The following is a 15,638-nucleotide window of genomic DNA, read 5'->3' as shown; positions in this document are numbered from 1 at the left end:
TCAGGAAAGAGGCTTTGGCTCAGAAGCCTTAGTTGAGTCCTCTGTGAAGTAGGGACGACACACATGAAGATTTCAACGGTAATCTGGGTCAGGAACTGGGCAGATGTGCACCATCAAGTTCCTGCCCTTGTTGCTCCCACAGGGCCACTGCTTGTCATGTGCTTCTCCCTTCCCGCAGAAAGAATTTCAGTTCCTCCAACAGGCCACCCTAGGCACCGTGGCCTCACAGTCTTTACATATTCTCACTGCTCGAAGGAGGGTTCTCTCTTCCCCAACATAAACATTGTATCCATCAAACTCAACTCCCATCACTTCTTCCAAAAAGCCCCGTGATGTCCCCACCTCCCCCACCACACAGGCTCCCATCTGATGAGGGCCAGGCCTGTGTGTCTCCTCTTTGGTCTCCCAGGGAGTCTTCCTTATCTGTCCCCTCAGCACTTATGGAAGTGCTGGGAGGGCAGGTGGCAGGTCCTGGTCATGCTCATTTTGGTGCCCCAGCCCTGGACCAGCCTGTAGTACACTGTGCTCAGTGGACCACCACTGGGTGACAGCCACTGTGGAGGTGATGAGGGAGCCCTTCTGCCATGACATGGCCGTGACCTTCCAGTATAGGAAGCCAGCCCACCTGTTCTCCTAGCAAGCTGTCCCCAAACAGGCTGGCAGCAAGCACAAAACTGCAGCTGTTGGGTCAGCACCGCTTAGCGCTGTTCTAAGGATGTACCTATATTGAATAACATGGTCTTCACCACAACAGACAAAAGGGATGCTATTATTATCTCCACTGTCCAAGCAGGAAACATGGCCATGAGCAGCAGTCCCTCCCTAGGGGCCAGGCAGCCAGCAAGCAAGCTGCACAGCAGGATCTGAACTTCGGCAGTCTTAGCTGCCAGCTCCCACAGGAAGGGTCAGAGGTTTTCCGAGGATGGCCAGGGGCCAGAAGCATCAGCGCCACCCAGGGAGCTCGTTAAAGTGAAGATTATCATCCCCACACCCAACAACCTGCAAAATTGGAAGCAGAAGCCCAACAGTTCTGTGGACTCTGAAACCTACTGCTCTGTAGCTGGCCTCCTGGCACAGCTGACTGAACCAAGAGGTGCTGGGCCAATCTGAAGCAGCCTCTCTCTGGAATTACGCCCTCCCATGGCAAATGGGCAGGGTGACACAAGGATACAGCTGAGAGTTTGGTCTGAGGTCTAACCTCAGATTCCAGACCTGGAGTCGCTAGGAAACAGGTAACTTGGCTAGGTCTGTTTCTCCATCTGTAAAATGAACATACGCATTGCCTTCCTGGTGCTGAACTGGCCAGGGCTGACACTCCAGGTCAGTGGGGAAGCAGCACTGAGAACTGCATGGAGACCTCTGGAGAGAAGAGAGGACCCAGTCCCAATGCCACTCCTCTCCCTGAGACAGGCCAGTAAGCCAGGACAAGTGGAATAGGGAAACTGAGACAGAGAGCTGAACAAAATGGCTGGCTGAGCAATTTACAGCCACATGCAGAAAGTCACCTCCAATGATAACATCTAGGCCTCCAATGTATTCCAACTCCAGGCCCAGAAAAGCAGCAAAACCAGGTGAGTGATGCCAGGACCAGCTTCAATAACCAATGACCCCCTGCCCTGGTGCTGACCAATCAGTAGCAACCATGACCCTGAAAGGGCACATCTGGAAAACTAGTGAGTATTTTGCTGAAACCTTCCCCAAGACTCCTCTAAGATTCCTGCCTGCAAGATTAAAAAAACCCTCAAGACAAAGGACCCAGGGTGAGCTCTCCCTCTGGGGAGCACATGGCACCTTTCCCTTTCCTTCTTCTCCCCCCACAGACACACATATCCTAAACTCTAAGGGTCCCCACAACACCTGCAACCAGAGAAGAAATGGGCAGTGGCAGCTCATCCTGGGCTGACCCTCAAAACCTCTCTCCAAGGCCCCCTTTTCTCTGTCTTCCCAGTGAGCCAAAGCAACCCACCTCAGGTCATTTCTTTCCTATAACATTTTTAGAGAGCCAAAGTAACCCAGTCTGGGTTTTCCTGTTGCTGCTTCTATGCTAAGCCCTTCCTAGTTTCATGTCCCCAGTTTTAATAAACATAATCTCCTGCATGAAGTCAAGAAGCCACCCACTACTGGCTGGCTCTAGGCAGACCCACATGGGACCAGGTCCCCTGCCCAGTAATTTCCCCGTCCACCTTCTGAACTGAGATGATTTCCAAGGAAGCCCGAGAGGGTTTAAAGCTGGGAGACAAGCCCGTATCATATGAGACTTATGTGAGGAAAAAGAAATAAACCAAGGCCACCAAGAGGAGGATGGGAAAAAAAATCTACATGCGGTAGATTCTTTATTCAATTCAAGGGACTGAAATTCGTTCTGCAGGTATCTCCCAAAAGTCAGTGTCATTATTAAAAAAGAAATGGCAGGGATGCTGCTCTAATGAAGATGAAAACATGCTGATGGAGTGAATGCAGCATGGGACTGATTGATCAGACAGAGCATGTGTAAAGCAGCCAGGGAAGGTATCTGAGGGGCAACTGGCACGAAGTAACATGCAGGAATGATTTCTTTCCTTGGTGCGGTCCAGTCTGTGACTGCAAGAAAGTGTCCCTGTTGCAAGGGGAGGCGTTAGGGGTTGAAGTGTCACAATGTCTGCTGCTGATTTTGAAAGCATTCAGCGCAAACGTGTTATCTACAACACAGCAAGCATGTATGGCACCTGGTGGTCTGGTCATGGCTGAGGATGCTGGAGTGGGTGTTCAGTGAACTGTGCTTCAACTTCGATGCACCCACGGGAAACCTGAATTTGAACCCAAGCAACAGCCCAGACATCAGAGACTCCATCATAAGCCCCGGGGCTCCTGCTGAACACAGCCTCCCCATTCACTTCCTGCTACAGCTTCGACTCATTCCACCGTACCTGTTTTTGAGAAGATGAGCTGCAGAATGAGAGGCCGCCGGGTGACGATTCCTGACCCTCGGGGAAGGAAGTCCCTGTGGGAGGCAAAAGGGGCAGAAATTACTCATGAGGCCAGCGTGCAGGACAGGAAGTGTGACCACACGTGGTGAGGCAATCCCCTCTTGCATTCTGAGTAAACTCAGCAAAGACACTGAACCCAGAAGGGCACTGGGGAATGTTCTGGCGTGGGGGGGGGGCGGGTCCTGAGGCAGAAGTGGGGCATGTGGGAGGGACTGGATAGAAGGCTGGTAACAAATGGAGCCACTTCCCTCTGGTTGGCTGTGCTCCAGCACCAACATGCCCTATGGGTCCTTTCCTTAACAAATACATCAACCATCTCTCCCAGACCCAAAGAGATTAGTACATTTCCCACATACATGTTTTAAGTTAATGTAATGCCATACATATCACATAAAGACTAAAAGGAAAGTAGTGGATGACAAAATACGAAGTGTTTCATATCCCAAAAAGACAAATCAATACAGGCAGGAAGTGGATCAGTGGTTGCCCAGGGGTGGAAAATGGAGAGGAGGGTGCGCTCTGGAGTGATGAAAATGTTTTAAAACTGGACTGTGGTGATGTTTGCTAATATTTACTATAAATTTACTAAAAATCACTCCTTTGAAATGGGTGAATGTCCTAGCGTATAAAAACTTCCTCAGTGCAGCTGTTTAATTAAAAAAAAAAAAAAGCGCTACATATTTAACTACTGAAATACTCCGGTATTACCTGCACCAACTTAAACTATTACCCGTGGATTTATGCAGAGTGGAAAGACTGGAAGCTGCCCTCAGCCATTAGGAAAGGAAATCAAAGAAGGGGAGATCCAAGCAAGCACTGGAATAGAAGTGGCATTTTCAGAGACTTTTAAAGTGTTGCAAAGAACTCTTATGTCATGTAAAATAGAGAAAGGTTCTAGGCTTAGGGAATTTCCAACAAGGTTTGCACCTAGATAAACATGTGCATTATCTGAAATCTGTGCAGGACATAGGACAACTGGGACTAGACAGGTGTGTCTCACATGGCAAGAGAACAGTGTTCCCAGGTTTCCAGCCTAATGCCATTGGTGCCACCTCGCTCACACAATGTCTCAGGGGCACCCTACCTGTGTTGGGAACCTTGCTATGACTCTGGAGGGTGCCAGAGGAGGCTGCTGTTTCTCAGCCTTTGCTGGGCATCAGAATCCCTGGAATGTGTTAACCCAGTGGGCAGAAGGAGGATCCCCATTGGCCTGTGGGCCATCCCAGCATGCTTATGCAGTGCCTCCTCTGGCTGGGACCAGGGTCATGGCAGTGACTGCACAACAGATCAACCTGTACCCTCATGGGGAACTGCAGTCCAGCCTGAGATGAGGAGCCCTCCACAGACACAGGGCTCTGAAGGCCTCCTGGGGGTGCTGCCAACAAGCAGCATAATAAGGGGTCATAATAACAAGGCTGGTCATCATTCTTAGGGCAAAGCCACCCAATGGGGTTTAGGCACATCCAGGTTATAACTGTACATGCTTTTACAGGTGTGTGGCTTTAAAAAACCCTTCTGGTTGCTGCAGGTAGGAGAGTGGGAGCCAAAAGGCAGGTAGAAGGTGATGCCCTATTCCAGGTGAGCGATGACTGGGGCTAGCCCAGAGTGTGGCAGGGACATGGAGGGCAGTGGACAGACACTGGACAGGGCTGAGAGGAGTTTAGGAAATGAACAGCCATGGTGGGGCGACAGGCTGGACTGAGATGATGGAGGGTAAGAGGGGCCAAAACACAAGAACACCTGGAGGACACGCGTGAGTGCCCAGGGAAGGGGAGCCTACAGCCCCTATTGGCACAGTCAGCCTCCCACACCTCAGGTGTTACCCATCCAGCCATGTTCCTGAGGGTGACAAAGAGCCCATGGGCCATGCCTGCCCTTCACAAAGCATTTTACACCCACTTCATGCAGTGTGACACTGTGAACTATGTACTATTCTCCCATCTGGCAGAAGAGAAGACCAAGGTACAGAGGCCAAGGTCACACACATGTTCACTCAAGTATTATTCATGCCTACCAAGCACATTGGAGATGCTTAGGACACCAGCACCAACATTCTGATGGGGACGCAGGGGTGGAGATGAAGAAGACATACTGTGGGGGTTAGAGGGGTTGGGATGGATGGTCAGGGAGGCCTCTCTGACAAGGGAAAATGAGAGGCCAGCTACATGTAGGAGGGCAGGGGAAACAGTAAGGGGGTCACATGCAGTAAGCAGACCCTCAAGTACGTTCTTTATCTCGGCCCTTGCCAGAGGGGGTCACCCAGTGTCTCCAGGAGACAATGTCCCTTCACAGCGGATGCCATGCTCTCCCACAGATGCAGGCGGCCTGCTGGAGGCTGTTAACCTCTAGAGCACCATCCATGGCCTTGACCTTGGCTCCCTGCAGCACCAGACCACCTGGCTCACAGGCAGGGACCTAAGAGGCAGGAACAGGAGGCATCCTGCACACCATAGACCATGGGCACTGGCCCTTCAACACAGAATCACCTATGGCAGTGGTGACAGCATGCGCACTCTTCACAAAAACCTTGCAAGTGGAATGTATCAGTGACCAAACAACACAGGAGCACCGTGTGAATGAATCCCCAACATCTGTCTGTGTGGTTCCTCCATGTTGATGTGCGTGACCAAAGCCAGTTCCTTCTCACTGCTGACCCACGTTCCACTGCATGAATGGACCACAGTTTGTTCATCCATTCACTAGGTGATGGGGCATTTGAGGACTTTCCATTTTAGGCCATAATAAAGCTGCTATGAACATTCTCACACACGCCTTTCATAGACATATGCTCTTGTTTCACCTGCTGAGTCACAGAGTAGATTTGAACTTGAACAGGCAAAACTAGTCTCTGCTGATAGAAATCAGAGCAGTCGCTTCCCTCTGTAGGAACTGGTTGGAAGGGGCATGAGTATACTTTCTGGGATGCTGACAGCCTCCTCTGTCTTGATCTATCCAGTGATTACCTGAGTATGCATGCATTCATTTTAAAAAGCAAGATGTACACTTAAGACTGGGTGAGTTCCTGTGTCTAAGTTAAATCTCAATAAAAAGGGCATGAGTATAAATAAATCCAGGAGGACATGCTCAGGAAGACTCAAGAAAGCACAGAGAGAACACTCCATGAAAATTTGCCTAGAGAATTATCACAATCCTGTTAGATTCCCAGTAAGAATAGCTCAGATGCAAAGAACTTCAAAGCCCATGGCAAGGAAAGTGGAGGAGCTAAAATAAATTAGGGCCCACTCACACCACTGTGGAACCACCCAAAAAAAAAAAAAAAAAAAAAGAAAAAAACTTTTTATTTATTTCCTGACATGGAACTTCCACCTGGATGTACTGAGGAAAATCGCCACCACCACCACCAAATCGAGCCCATAAAGACTGGGGCCTGTTGGGAGGGAAAAACCATCGCACATTCTGGAACATCTTTGAATTGTACATCATCAACCATACGGATTACTGACTCCAAAAGATTAATTAAAAAAAAATAGTTAACTATTGTCAAGCACTCACTGTATATAGGCAAGAAGCTGAGAACTTTGCATGGATTTAACCCACTTACCCACGACAAGAACCACCAAGATGAGTCTGTGAGCTCCACTTTACAGATGCAACAAGGCCCAGAGGATGGGCAGCTGTGCTAGGTCACCTAGTGTCCTGGAGTGGCGTGAGCATGGACCGAAACCTGAGGGGTCTGAGCCTCTGACCACCAGATCATCAGGCCTCTAGGCCCACATATCTGACACAGAAGCTGCCTGTATCTCCCCAGCCAGGGCTAGGCCTTCTGCCACTAGTGTTGGCACATGTTGTCCTGTGACTGCTCTGGATGTGTCTGGGGGCCAGGCACCAGGAGTACAATGGTGACACCACAGACATGGACAATGAGAGAGAGCCTGCGAACACCAGGGCTAGTCTGATGCCCAAGGAACCCAGACAGCTCTGGGCACACACAGGGAAAGTCAGCTTCCCAGGACTGGACGCAGTGGTGAGCGGCAAGGACGAGTGGTGGGCACGGCCTGGTGAGGAAGGCAGAACCTGGGAGAGGCCTAAGGATGAGGCTGGGCAGGCATGGGGGGCTCAGAAGCCAGGAACCCTGGCACTCATCCAATTGTGTTTCCAGAAGCTCTTGGACTGAGTAAAAAGGACAATGACACCCTCCCTCAGCCTAGACAGTCCCCCAAAATCGGTCTCCCAGAAATCTCCAAGACACTCAGTGAGGAGGGGCCTAATTGTGCCCTCAGGCCACCCACAGTGTTTCCTGGCACAGAGCAGCAGGGACACTCTTGGGGCCTTATGGTGGCCTGGTGGAAGAAATGCTCCTCCCAAGCAGCTCTGTCTGGAACACTGACTGTCCAATTATCTGGAAGTGACTTTCAAGCCTGTCATCTGCTTCTTCCTCCTCGACCCCACCCATGTTCCACAGGTCACCACATTCCTCACTGCAGCACAAAGCATCCACTTCCCTCCTCTCTTCCCCACTGCTACCAGGGCCACTATGCAACAAGGCTGCCCTGTATCCTGTATGACCTTGGGCTGACTTCCCTGATTCGGTGTGGGTTTCTTGATCCATAAGGGAAGGCAGTGTGTGTAACGACACCCACATCAGGACTGCTGAGTACCAGACCTACAGGCAAAGGCACACAGCTGTAATCTCTGCTAAGAAATCTTTCCCCATAGGCTCTGCTCACGCACCTTTGGGAAGCTACAGTGAAATGCACTGTCTCCCAAATCTACCTCTTCCACACACCAACACAGCCTCCAGTAGAGGTCTAGTCCATGGACTCTGGAGCCAGAGAACCTGGGTTTAAGACCCAGCTTTGCCTCCATGAACCCTGGACAGGTCTCCACCCTCTCTGGGCACTGGCTCAGCCACCTGTGGAATGGGAGGATGCCTCCTGACCACAAGAGGGCCTGGCTGTAGGACCTGACACAAGCAACTTCACCCGTGTGGAGCCTCACTTTACCAGCTCTTAAAACGGGCCATGTCTCCCCTGGAAAGCAATAAGGGTTCCAGGAAATGTCCTCTGAACAGAACACAAGGCCCCAGCAGGAGCTCTTTGACTTCCAGCCCCCACGAGCGTGGGAACTCCTGCATGCAGGAACAATGAAGGCCAACACCCCAGGCTGGCAGGTGGGCAGACCTTCTCAGGGGAGGGAAATAAACAGATAAGCCAGCAAAGGATGAGTCAGCAATAAGCCCAACCCAGATCCAGTTAGTGCCCAGGTCACCCCTCACCTGACCAGCCTGGTGACAGGTGCCAGGCAAGGGCCCTGGGCTGGGATCTGTTCCTGATCACCACACCCTTCTGGAGTCACTCAAAGCCTCAGTATGACCGTGAGACCTTAGCACAATGTCAGCAGGGGCCACCAGCTCCCGAATCCCAGTCATGCCCACCGCACAAGGACCACTGGCCACCTGCCCAGCCTGGGAAACACCTCAGTAAACCCTCCAGCCACACTGCAGGAATGAGGCCAGGGCCAATACACCTATTTCATAGATGGAAGGCTAAAGCTCAGAGTTTTAGGACTTGCTCAGGCCACTCAGCCAGGAAGGAGAAGAACCAGGATGGGAACACAGGTGGAACACCAATGAGGGAGACACCCCAGCCACCCCCACCTCCCAGGCAGCCTCCTTTGTGGTTTTGCTAGAACAGAAGTAAAACTTATCACTCAGTCTCCAGAGCCTCAACATTCAGCCTGTACAGATCCTGCCCTGGTCCCTCCCTCATCCACACCCAACAATAAACATCCAGAGTAATCATTGATCACCCAGAGCCCAGCCCACAACTGGTGTCCCCAGACAGGTGCCACTGTATCGTTGTGGTCACCCCAAGGGCCAAGCAGGGTAGCTACACCACTCACTCAGATCACAGACCTGGGGCTTCTCCTGCCTCTCATCCCCGCCCCCACCCCCACCCCCAGCTCTGCCTAGCAGCAAGCCCTGCTGGCTCCACCTTCAAATGCAGCCACTTTTCTCCACATCCAAGGCCACACACTAGCTGGTCCTATCATCGCATGCCTGGACCAGTGCAATTGCCCCTTAGGCTGCCCATCCTCACCCTCACACTCTGTTCTCTCCAGAGTGGCCACAGGGTGCCCTAGATGCCAAGTCATGGCATGCCCCTCTCTGTTCAGAGCCCTCCCAAGGCTCTCATCTCCCCCTGGGTGAAAGCCCAAGTCCTCCCCACAGCCCACAAGGCCCTGCATGACCTACCCAGTCACATCCCTGTCCTCACCTCCTCCTATTCTTCCCCTTGCTCACTTGGTTCCTGCCACACTGGCCTACTCAATGTTCCCCCAAAACACAAGACACAGTCTTGCCTCAGGACCTTTTGCACTGCCTGCTCCCTAGGCCAGGAACCCTCTCCCTGCAGCATTCACATGGCCAGCGGGAAACTCCTAGCTAAACTGTCTCCTCCTACTCCCACCCCCAATGTGAAGCAGCTCCCTTCCGTCACACACCATCCTGCTGGATTCTCAAATCTGCTCCTAACTGGCAACTTTCCAGTTTACTGATTCATTCACGTGGCTGTGATCTGTCCCTTCTCAGCCACCCACCCTCCCATTACAGTGGCAGCCTCATGGAAGCATGGTGCTCTGCCCGGACCATCCTCAGGCCTTTCTCCAGCTCCCAACACAGAGCCAGGTATAAGGCAGGTGACCACTGCTTATGGTATGAAGGACCAAACCTGCCATTATACAAATGACAATGAGACTTGGAAAGCGGGGGGTGGGAAGACATCTTACTGACTTTCATAATTCCACTCCAGACCCCGCCTCTTCACAAAATTTCCAACAGGCTCCTCCCTACTAGGGAATCCTGCAGGTTCCAAAGCCAGCCCCGCCCTTGTCACTCAGCCATAGTGTCACCTGCTCCATGGTCTCATCTGGCAGCCAGGCCAGGAGCAAAAGCAGAAAGTAGCTCATGGCAACTAGCTGCTCTGGCTCTGGGCTTCTCAGAGCCCAGCTGGAATCCAAGCATTGCCCTTTCCTTTCTGGACAATCTGAATAGGTCGGGTCACCTCTTTTTGCCTCAGTTTCCTCATGTGTTAAGTGGGAATAATGCCATGCCTCAGGGGGTATTTGGAAGGGTTTGAAAAGTTCTTACCAAAAGAGAGCATTTGCTCTATACAATCAAAGGCAAACTTACAATGAGTCAGACCACATCTCTCCTCTGCTCCAAAGTTTTCCTATGGCCTCCAAGGCCCTGAGGGATTGCCGTGTCACCCCCCTGCCCTCCTCCATCTTGCTTGTCAATTCCAGCCAAACCTGGTGGTCAAGGTACAGCAGGGAAGCCGAATCTATTTCTGCCTCACGGCCTTTCCAATTGCCAATTCCCTGCCTGGAATGTCTCCTCCAAGCCTTTCCATAATCCTAGCTCCCTCTGTTCATTCAGGATTCAACCCAGGTGTCACCTCCTCTTACTGTCCCCTACTTGTCACTCTGCCCCACATCACCCTGTTTTATTCTGAGTGGGTCTGCAAGGACAGCCACTCCCTGTGGCAGTGCTTTCCACTGAGATGTCCATCAGCTGGGAACTGTCTAAGTTGACCTTGGAACTGGCCCAGGAAGCAATCCAGGCTGCAGTGCTGAAAGCCAAATGTGATGCACAGAACTGATACTTTGCTTAAAAAAAAAAAAACACACACACACAAAAACTTGAGTAAGTTTCTGGCCTATGTAAGGACAATAAGCTTAGAGACAAGAACTGAATCCTTGATGGAGGTTGTCTGTGGAGTGAATGGAAAACTTTTGTTTTATAGTCTCCAAAACAATTTGGGTTTCTGTCTTTTATAACTATTTTATAACTTTTATTAACAGGCAAATATTGGTAACTTTTCAGTTGTACTAAGAAGTTCCAAAGCAACCTGTCCATCGGTCCATCAGCCAAGTAGCATTTAGGAGCATTTTCAAGGATGAAGAGGAAACCACTGGCCTGTTTGGAGGCAGCTCTCAACTCCATCCTCCTGCAGGTATCCTCAGCAACCTCATCCTTGCTCTACACAGCAGATAGTCTGCATGGTGTACTGGCCGGCCAGCTTTGTGACCTTGACAGCAAGGTCACTTCCCCAGTCCCTACTGCTCATCTCTCAAGCAATTTTGTCAGCTGCCCGAAAGGTACCCAGTCCCAGGGCTCCTCCTCTCTGCTCATTCCAACATCCTTAGGCTAAGTCCCCTTGGTCATAGCCACACTCCACCCATCTTCCAGGGCCTGGCCCTGCCTGCTGTGTGCTCAACCCAGCAGCCAACCAGAGCTTTTCAAACACTGCACCGAGCTTAAAACCGACAGCTGCCAGCATTCTTGGGACAAAATCAGTGTCCTCCCTCTGACTCACTCATAGGGCCCTGTATCAGCACCCTATCACCTCCTTATCATTTCCTGCTCACTTCTTAGGCTCCCAACTCAAGGCCCTGGGGGCTGATGCCTCAACCTAGGCTGCTCTGCCCCCATATGCCCCCACAGCACCCTCCACTCTTCCTCAGAGAGCCCTCACCTCCCCAGGCCAGGTTCTGTCCCCTCCCCCTGCAGGATCTTTGCCCTGACCCTGCCAGGGGCATCTAAGCTCCCTTCCTGCCTCCTGATCTCCCCTCCCACCCTCAACTGTCAGCCCTAAGGAGACAAGGATTCTTGCCTGCTTTGTTCACTGCTAGGTCCCCAGCACCCAGCATGGTGTCTGGCACACAGCAGGTGCTCAATAAATGCCTGATGAGGAGTAAACAACAAGAGTAGCTGGTATCTCCAGGGTACATATAACACAGGCATTGCACTGAAGAGCATACACACAAGTCCTTGTTTCACTCTCATGGGGGCTCTCACCAACCCCATTTCTCAGATAGCTAAAACTGATGCTAAAGAGGTTAGGTCATCTGGAACAAAGCCACACAGCTAACAGCGCCCCCATACCAATGAGGCAACAACCCAGTTGGCCTCATCCCTGTCCCCATCTGCATGACACGGTCCCAGTCTGCACCCACACATCCAGGAACAAAGATGGAAAGACCCCCTGAACCCTGAAGACAGGAAGGCCAGTCACATCTCCCTATAGGGACAACTTGGTGAGCAGACGCAGTGAGTGGTGCAGAGCACCAAGTCTGCGGCTGGACAATTCAGCCATGGCCACACCGTGTGACGTGGATGAGGGCCGTCACTCTCCCAAGGCTCAACTGTTCTGTCTGTAAAATGGGGGTAACAAGAGTGCCAGCCCCACTGGGATGTCAGCAGGACTGGCAGGATGAGTCACGGTAACCCAGCACCCGGCATGTGTAAGGCTGTAAGGCATGTGAATGTGCCATTCACAGGACAGTTCACAAAGGTGATGGGGAAGGGAGACTCTTCTCCTTGGCACCTCAGGAAGGACCTTGGCACAGCCTTTCCAGGCAAACCCAGAAAGATGCTTCTAAATCCACTTCCTCTCTAACACAGCAACCCCATTACAGGAATCAGCCCTGGACACAGGAGACACACATAGCCTGAGGACCCCAAACTCTCTCTGCCCAAATGCTCTGTCAGAAGGGAGAACTAGAAACCCACAAAACTAAAAGCTCATGTAGGACAGTGACTGCATTTGGTGGGACTGGTCCTGACTGAGGAACACTACACAGCTATAAAGAAAGCAAGGGAAAGGGAAATGAAGTGAGTCAATAATAGTAGTTGGAGACTATGTGAACACTAAACAGAAGGTCAACAAGGAAACAAAAAATGTCAGCACCACCATAAACCGATAAGACCTAACCACCACGTATAGAACCCGCCACCCAACAGCAGCAGAACACACATTCTTATCAAGGGTACATAGGACACTCTCTAGGACAGAAGGAAGTTAGGCCACAAAACAAGACTCAACTGTAAAAGGACTGAAATCTTACAAAGCATGATATCTGGCCACAATGGAAGGAAGTTAAAAGAAAAACAAAGGAAATTTTGGGAAATTCATGACTATGTGCAAATTAAACAACACATTCCTAAATAACCCACTATTCAAATGAGAAATGAGGAAATTAAAAGATACTTTGAGCCCTGACTGGTGTGGCTCAGGTTGTTGTGTGTCATTCCACAAAGTGAAAGGTCACAGGTTCAATTCCCTATCAGGGCACATGCCTGGATTGCAGGTTTAGTACCCAGTCAGGGCACATACAATAAGCAACCAATTGATGTTTCTCTCCCCCTCTTTCTCTGCACCCCTCCCCCCTCTCTAACAAAAATAATAATTAATTTAAAAATACTTTGAGATTAATGAAAAGTGGACACAACACACAAAAACATATAGGATACAGCTAGCCCTGGCTGGCGTGGCCCAGTGGATCAAACACCGGCTTGCAAACCAAAGGGTCGCCGGTTCAATTCCCAATCAGGGCACATGCGTGGGTTACAGGCCAGGTCCCCAGTAGGGGGCCCCGGAAGGCCAACCACACATTGATGTTTCTCTCCTTCTCTTTTTCCCTCCCTTACCCTCTGTCTAAAATAAGTAAATAAAATCTTTATTTCAAAAAAAAACATATAGGATACAGCTAAAGCAACACACACAGGGAAATTTATAGATGTAAGCACCCATCTCAAAGAAAGAAAGACGATAATTTTCTGTATATCAATTATAACCCAATAAAGCTTTTTAAAAAAGTTTTAAAATTCAAATCAATTTAATTTTTAAAAAGAAAATATATTTCAAATAAAAAATTAATCTTCCATTTAAGAACCTGGAAAAAGACAAACAAACCAACCCCAAAGTGAACAGGAAGAAGGAAATAAGATGAGAGAGAAAATAAATGAAATAGAGAACAGGAAAATAGAGAAAAATCAGTAAAACCAAAATTTGTTCCTTAAAAAGATAAAAAAAAATCGATGTACCTTTAAGCCAAATTAACCAAGGGAAAAAATACAGAAGACTCAAATTACTGAAATCAGGAATAAGAAAAGGGGCTATCACTTCCAACCTTACAGAAATAAAAAGGATCATAAGAAAACACTGTGCCAACAAATTAACCTAGATGAAATGGACAAATTCCTAGAAAGACACAAATTATTAAAACTGACTAAAAAAGAAACAGGATCTCAATAGACCTATAACAAGTAGAGGTTTGAATTCATGTTCAAAAACCTTTCAAAAAGCTGAGTTCCAAATGGTTTCATGGGTGAACTCTAACAAACATTTAAAGAAGTAATACTGATCTTTCACAAGCTTTTTCAAAAAACAGAAGAGGAAGAAACACTTCCTAACTCATTCTATGAGGCCTGCATCATCCTGATATCAAAGCCAGGCAAACTACAGACTGCTATTTTTTAAGAATATTAGACAAATACAAAAATCCTCAACAAAATACTAATACAACAAATCTAGCAACATACAGAAAGAATTATGCACTGGCTCTGGCCAGGTAGCTCAGTAGGTTAGAGTATCACACTGATATGCCAATGTTGAGGGTTCAATCCACGGTCAGGGGACATACAAGAATTAACCAATGAATGCATAAATCAGTGGAACAACAAATGGACATCTTTCTCTCTCTCCCTCACCTAAAATCAATAAATAAAAATTAACTCAAAAAACAAAGAGTTATGCACCATACCCAAGTGGGATTTATCCCAGAAATCCAAAGGTGGTCCAAAAATGTCAAAAATCAACACAATACATATTAATAGAGTAAATGACAAAACTATAATTACTATAATTGTGTATCAATAGATGCAGTAAAAGCATTTGACAAAATCCAATACCCTTCCATAACAAAAAGCACTCAACAAACTAGGAAGAGAAAGGAAATTCCTCAACCTGATAGAGGACATCTATACAGAAACCATAGCTAATATACTTTGTGGTGAAACACTGAAAGCTCTCCCTCTACAATCAGGAACAAGACAAGGATGGCCACTCTCACTGCTGTTCAACATTGTACTGGATGTCCCAGCTAGGGCAATTAGGTAAGAAAAAGAGATAAAGGCATCCAAAAGGAGGAAAACTAATCTCAGATAACATGATCATTTCTAGAGAAAATGCTTAGGAATCTCATCCCCTCCCAAAAAACTCTTTGAAATAATAAGTTCAGCAACATTTCAGAATGCAAGATCAATATACGAAATCAGTTATGTTATTGTACAGTATCAGTTAATCTGAAAATGAAATTAAGTAAACAATGTGGGATTGTTTACAACAGCATAGAAAAGAATAAAATACTTGTGAATAAGTTTAACAAAAGAAGCAAAAACTTTTACACTAAAAACTAAAAAACACTGTTGAAAGAAATTAAAGACCTAATAAAAATATCTTGTATTCATAGATTAGAATTAATATTGCTAAGATGGCAATCTCTACCAAATTGATCAGAGATTCAATACAGCCCCTATCAAAATCCCAAATGCCTTTTTTTGTAGTAATTGATAAGCTGATCCTGAAATTCATATAGTAATGTGAGGGACGGAGAATAGCCACCAAAGAAAGAAAAGAAAAGAAAAGAAAAGAAAAGAAAAGAAAAGAAAAGAAAAAGAAAAGAAAAGAAAAGAAAAGAAAAGAGAAAAGAGGGGGGGAGGGGGGGAGGGGGGGAGGGGGAGGGGGAGGGAGGAGAGGGGGAGGGGAGGGGGAGGGGAGGGAGAGGAGAGGAGAGGGAGGGAGGGGAGGAGAGGAGAGGAGAGGAGAGGAGAGGAGAGGAGAGGAGAGGAGAGGAGAGGAGAGGAGAGGA

General features: G+C 48.6%; 1 protein-coding gene across 13 annotated transcripts in view; it reads right to left on the bottom strand.

Annotated features, from left to right (window-relative positions):
* Nucleotides 1-15,638, bottom strand: part of DNM2 (dynamin 2) — an 86,150-nt gene that overhangs the window by 56,329 nt on the left and 14,183 nt on the right. For all 13 annotated transcript variants that reach the window (XM_045853314.1, XM_045853319.1, XM_045853322.1 and 10 more), the window contains exon 2: nucleotides 2,907-2,980. In XM_045853314.1, the coding sequence (XP_045709270.1) occupies nucleotides 2,907-2,980 (74 nt within the window). The remainder of the gene's footprint in view (nucleotides 1-2,906; nucleotides 2,981-15,638) is intronic.

Source organism: Phyllostomus hastatus, unplaced genomic scaffold (assembly GCF_019186645.2).
Source record: "Phyllostomus hastatus isolate PE091 unplaced genomic scaffold, TTU_PhHast_1.1 phas_contig_98, whole genome shotgun sequence".
NCBI lineage: Eukaryota > Metazoa > Chordata > Mammalia > Chiroptera > Phyllostomidae > Phyllostomus > Phyllostomus hastatus.
The sequence above is the reverse complement of the archived record's forward strand: the minus strand, read 5'-3'. Positions and strand labels throughout refer to the sequence as shown.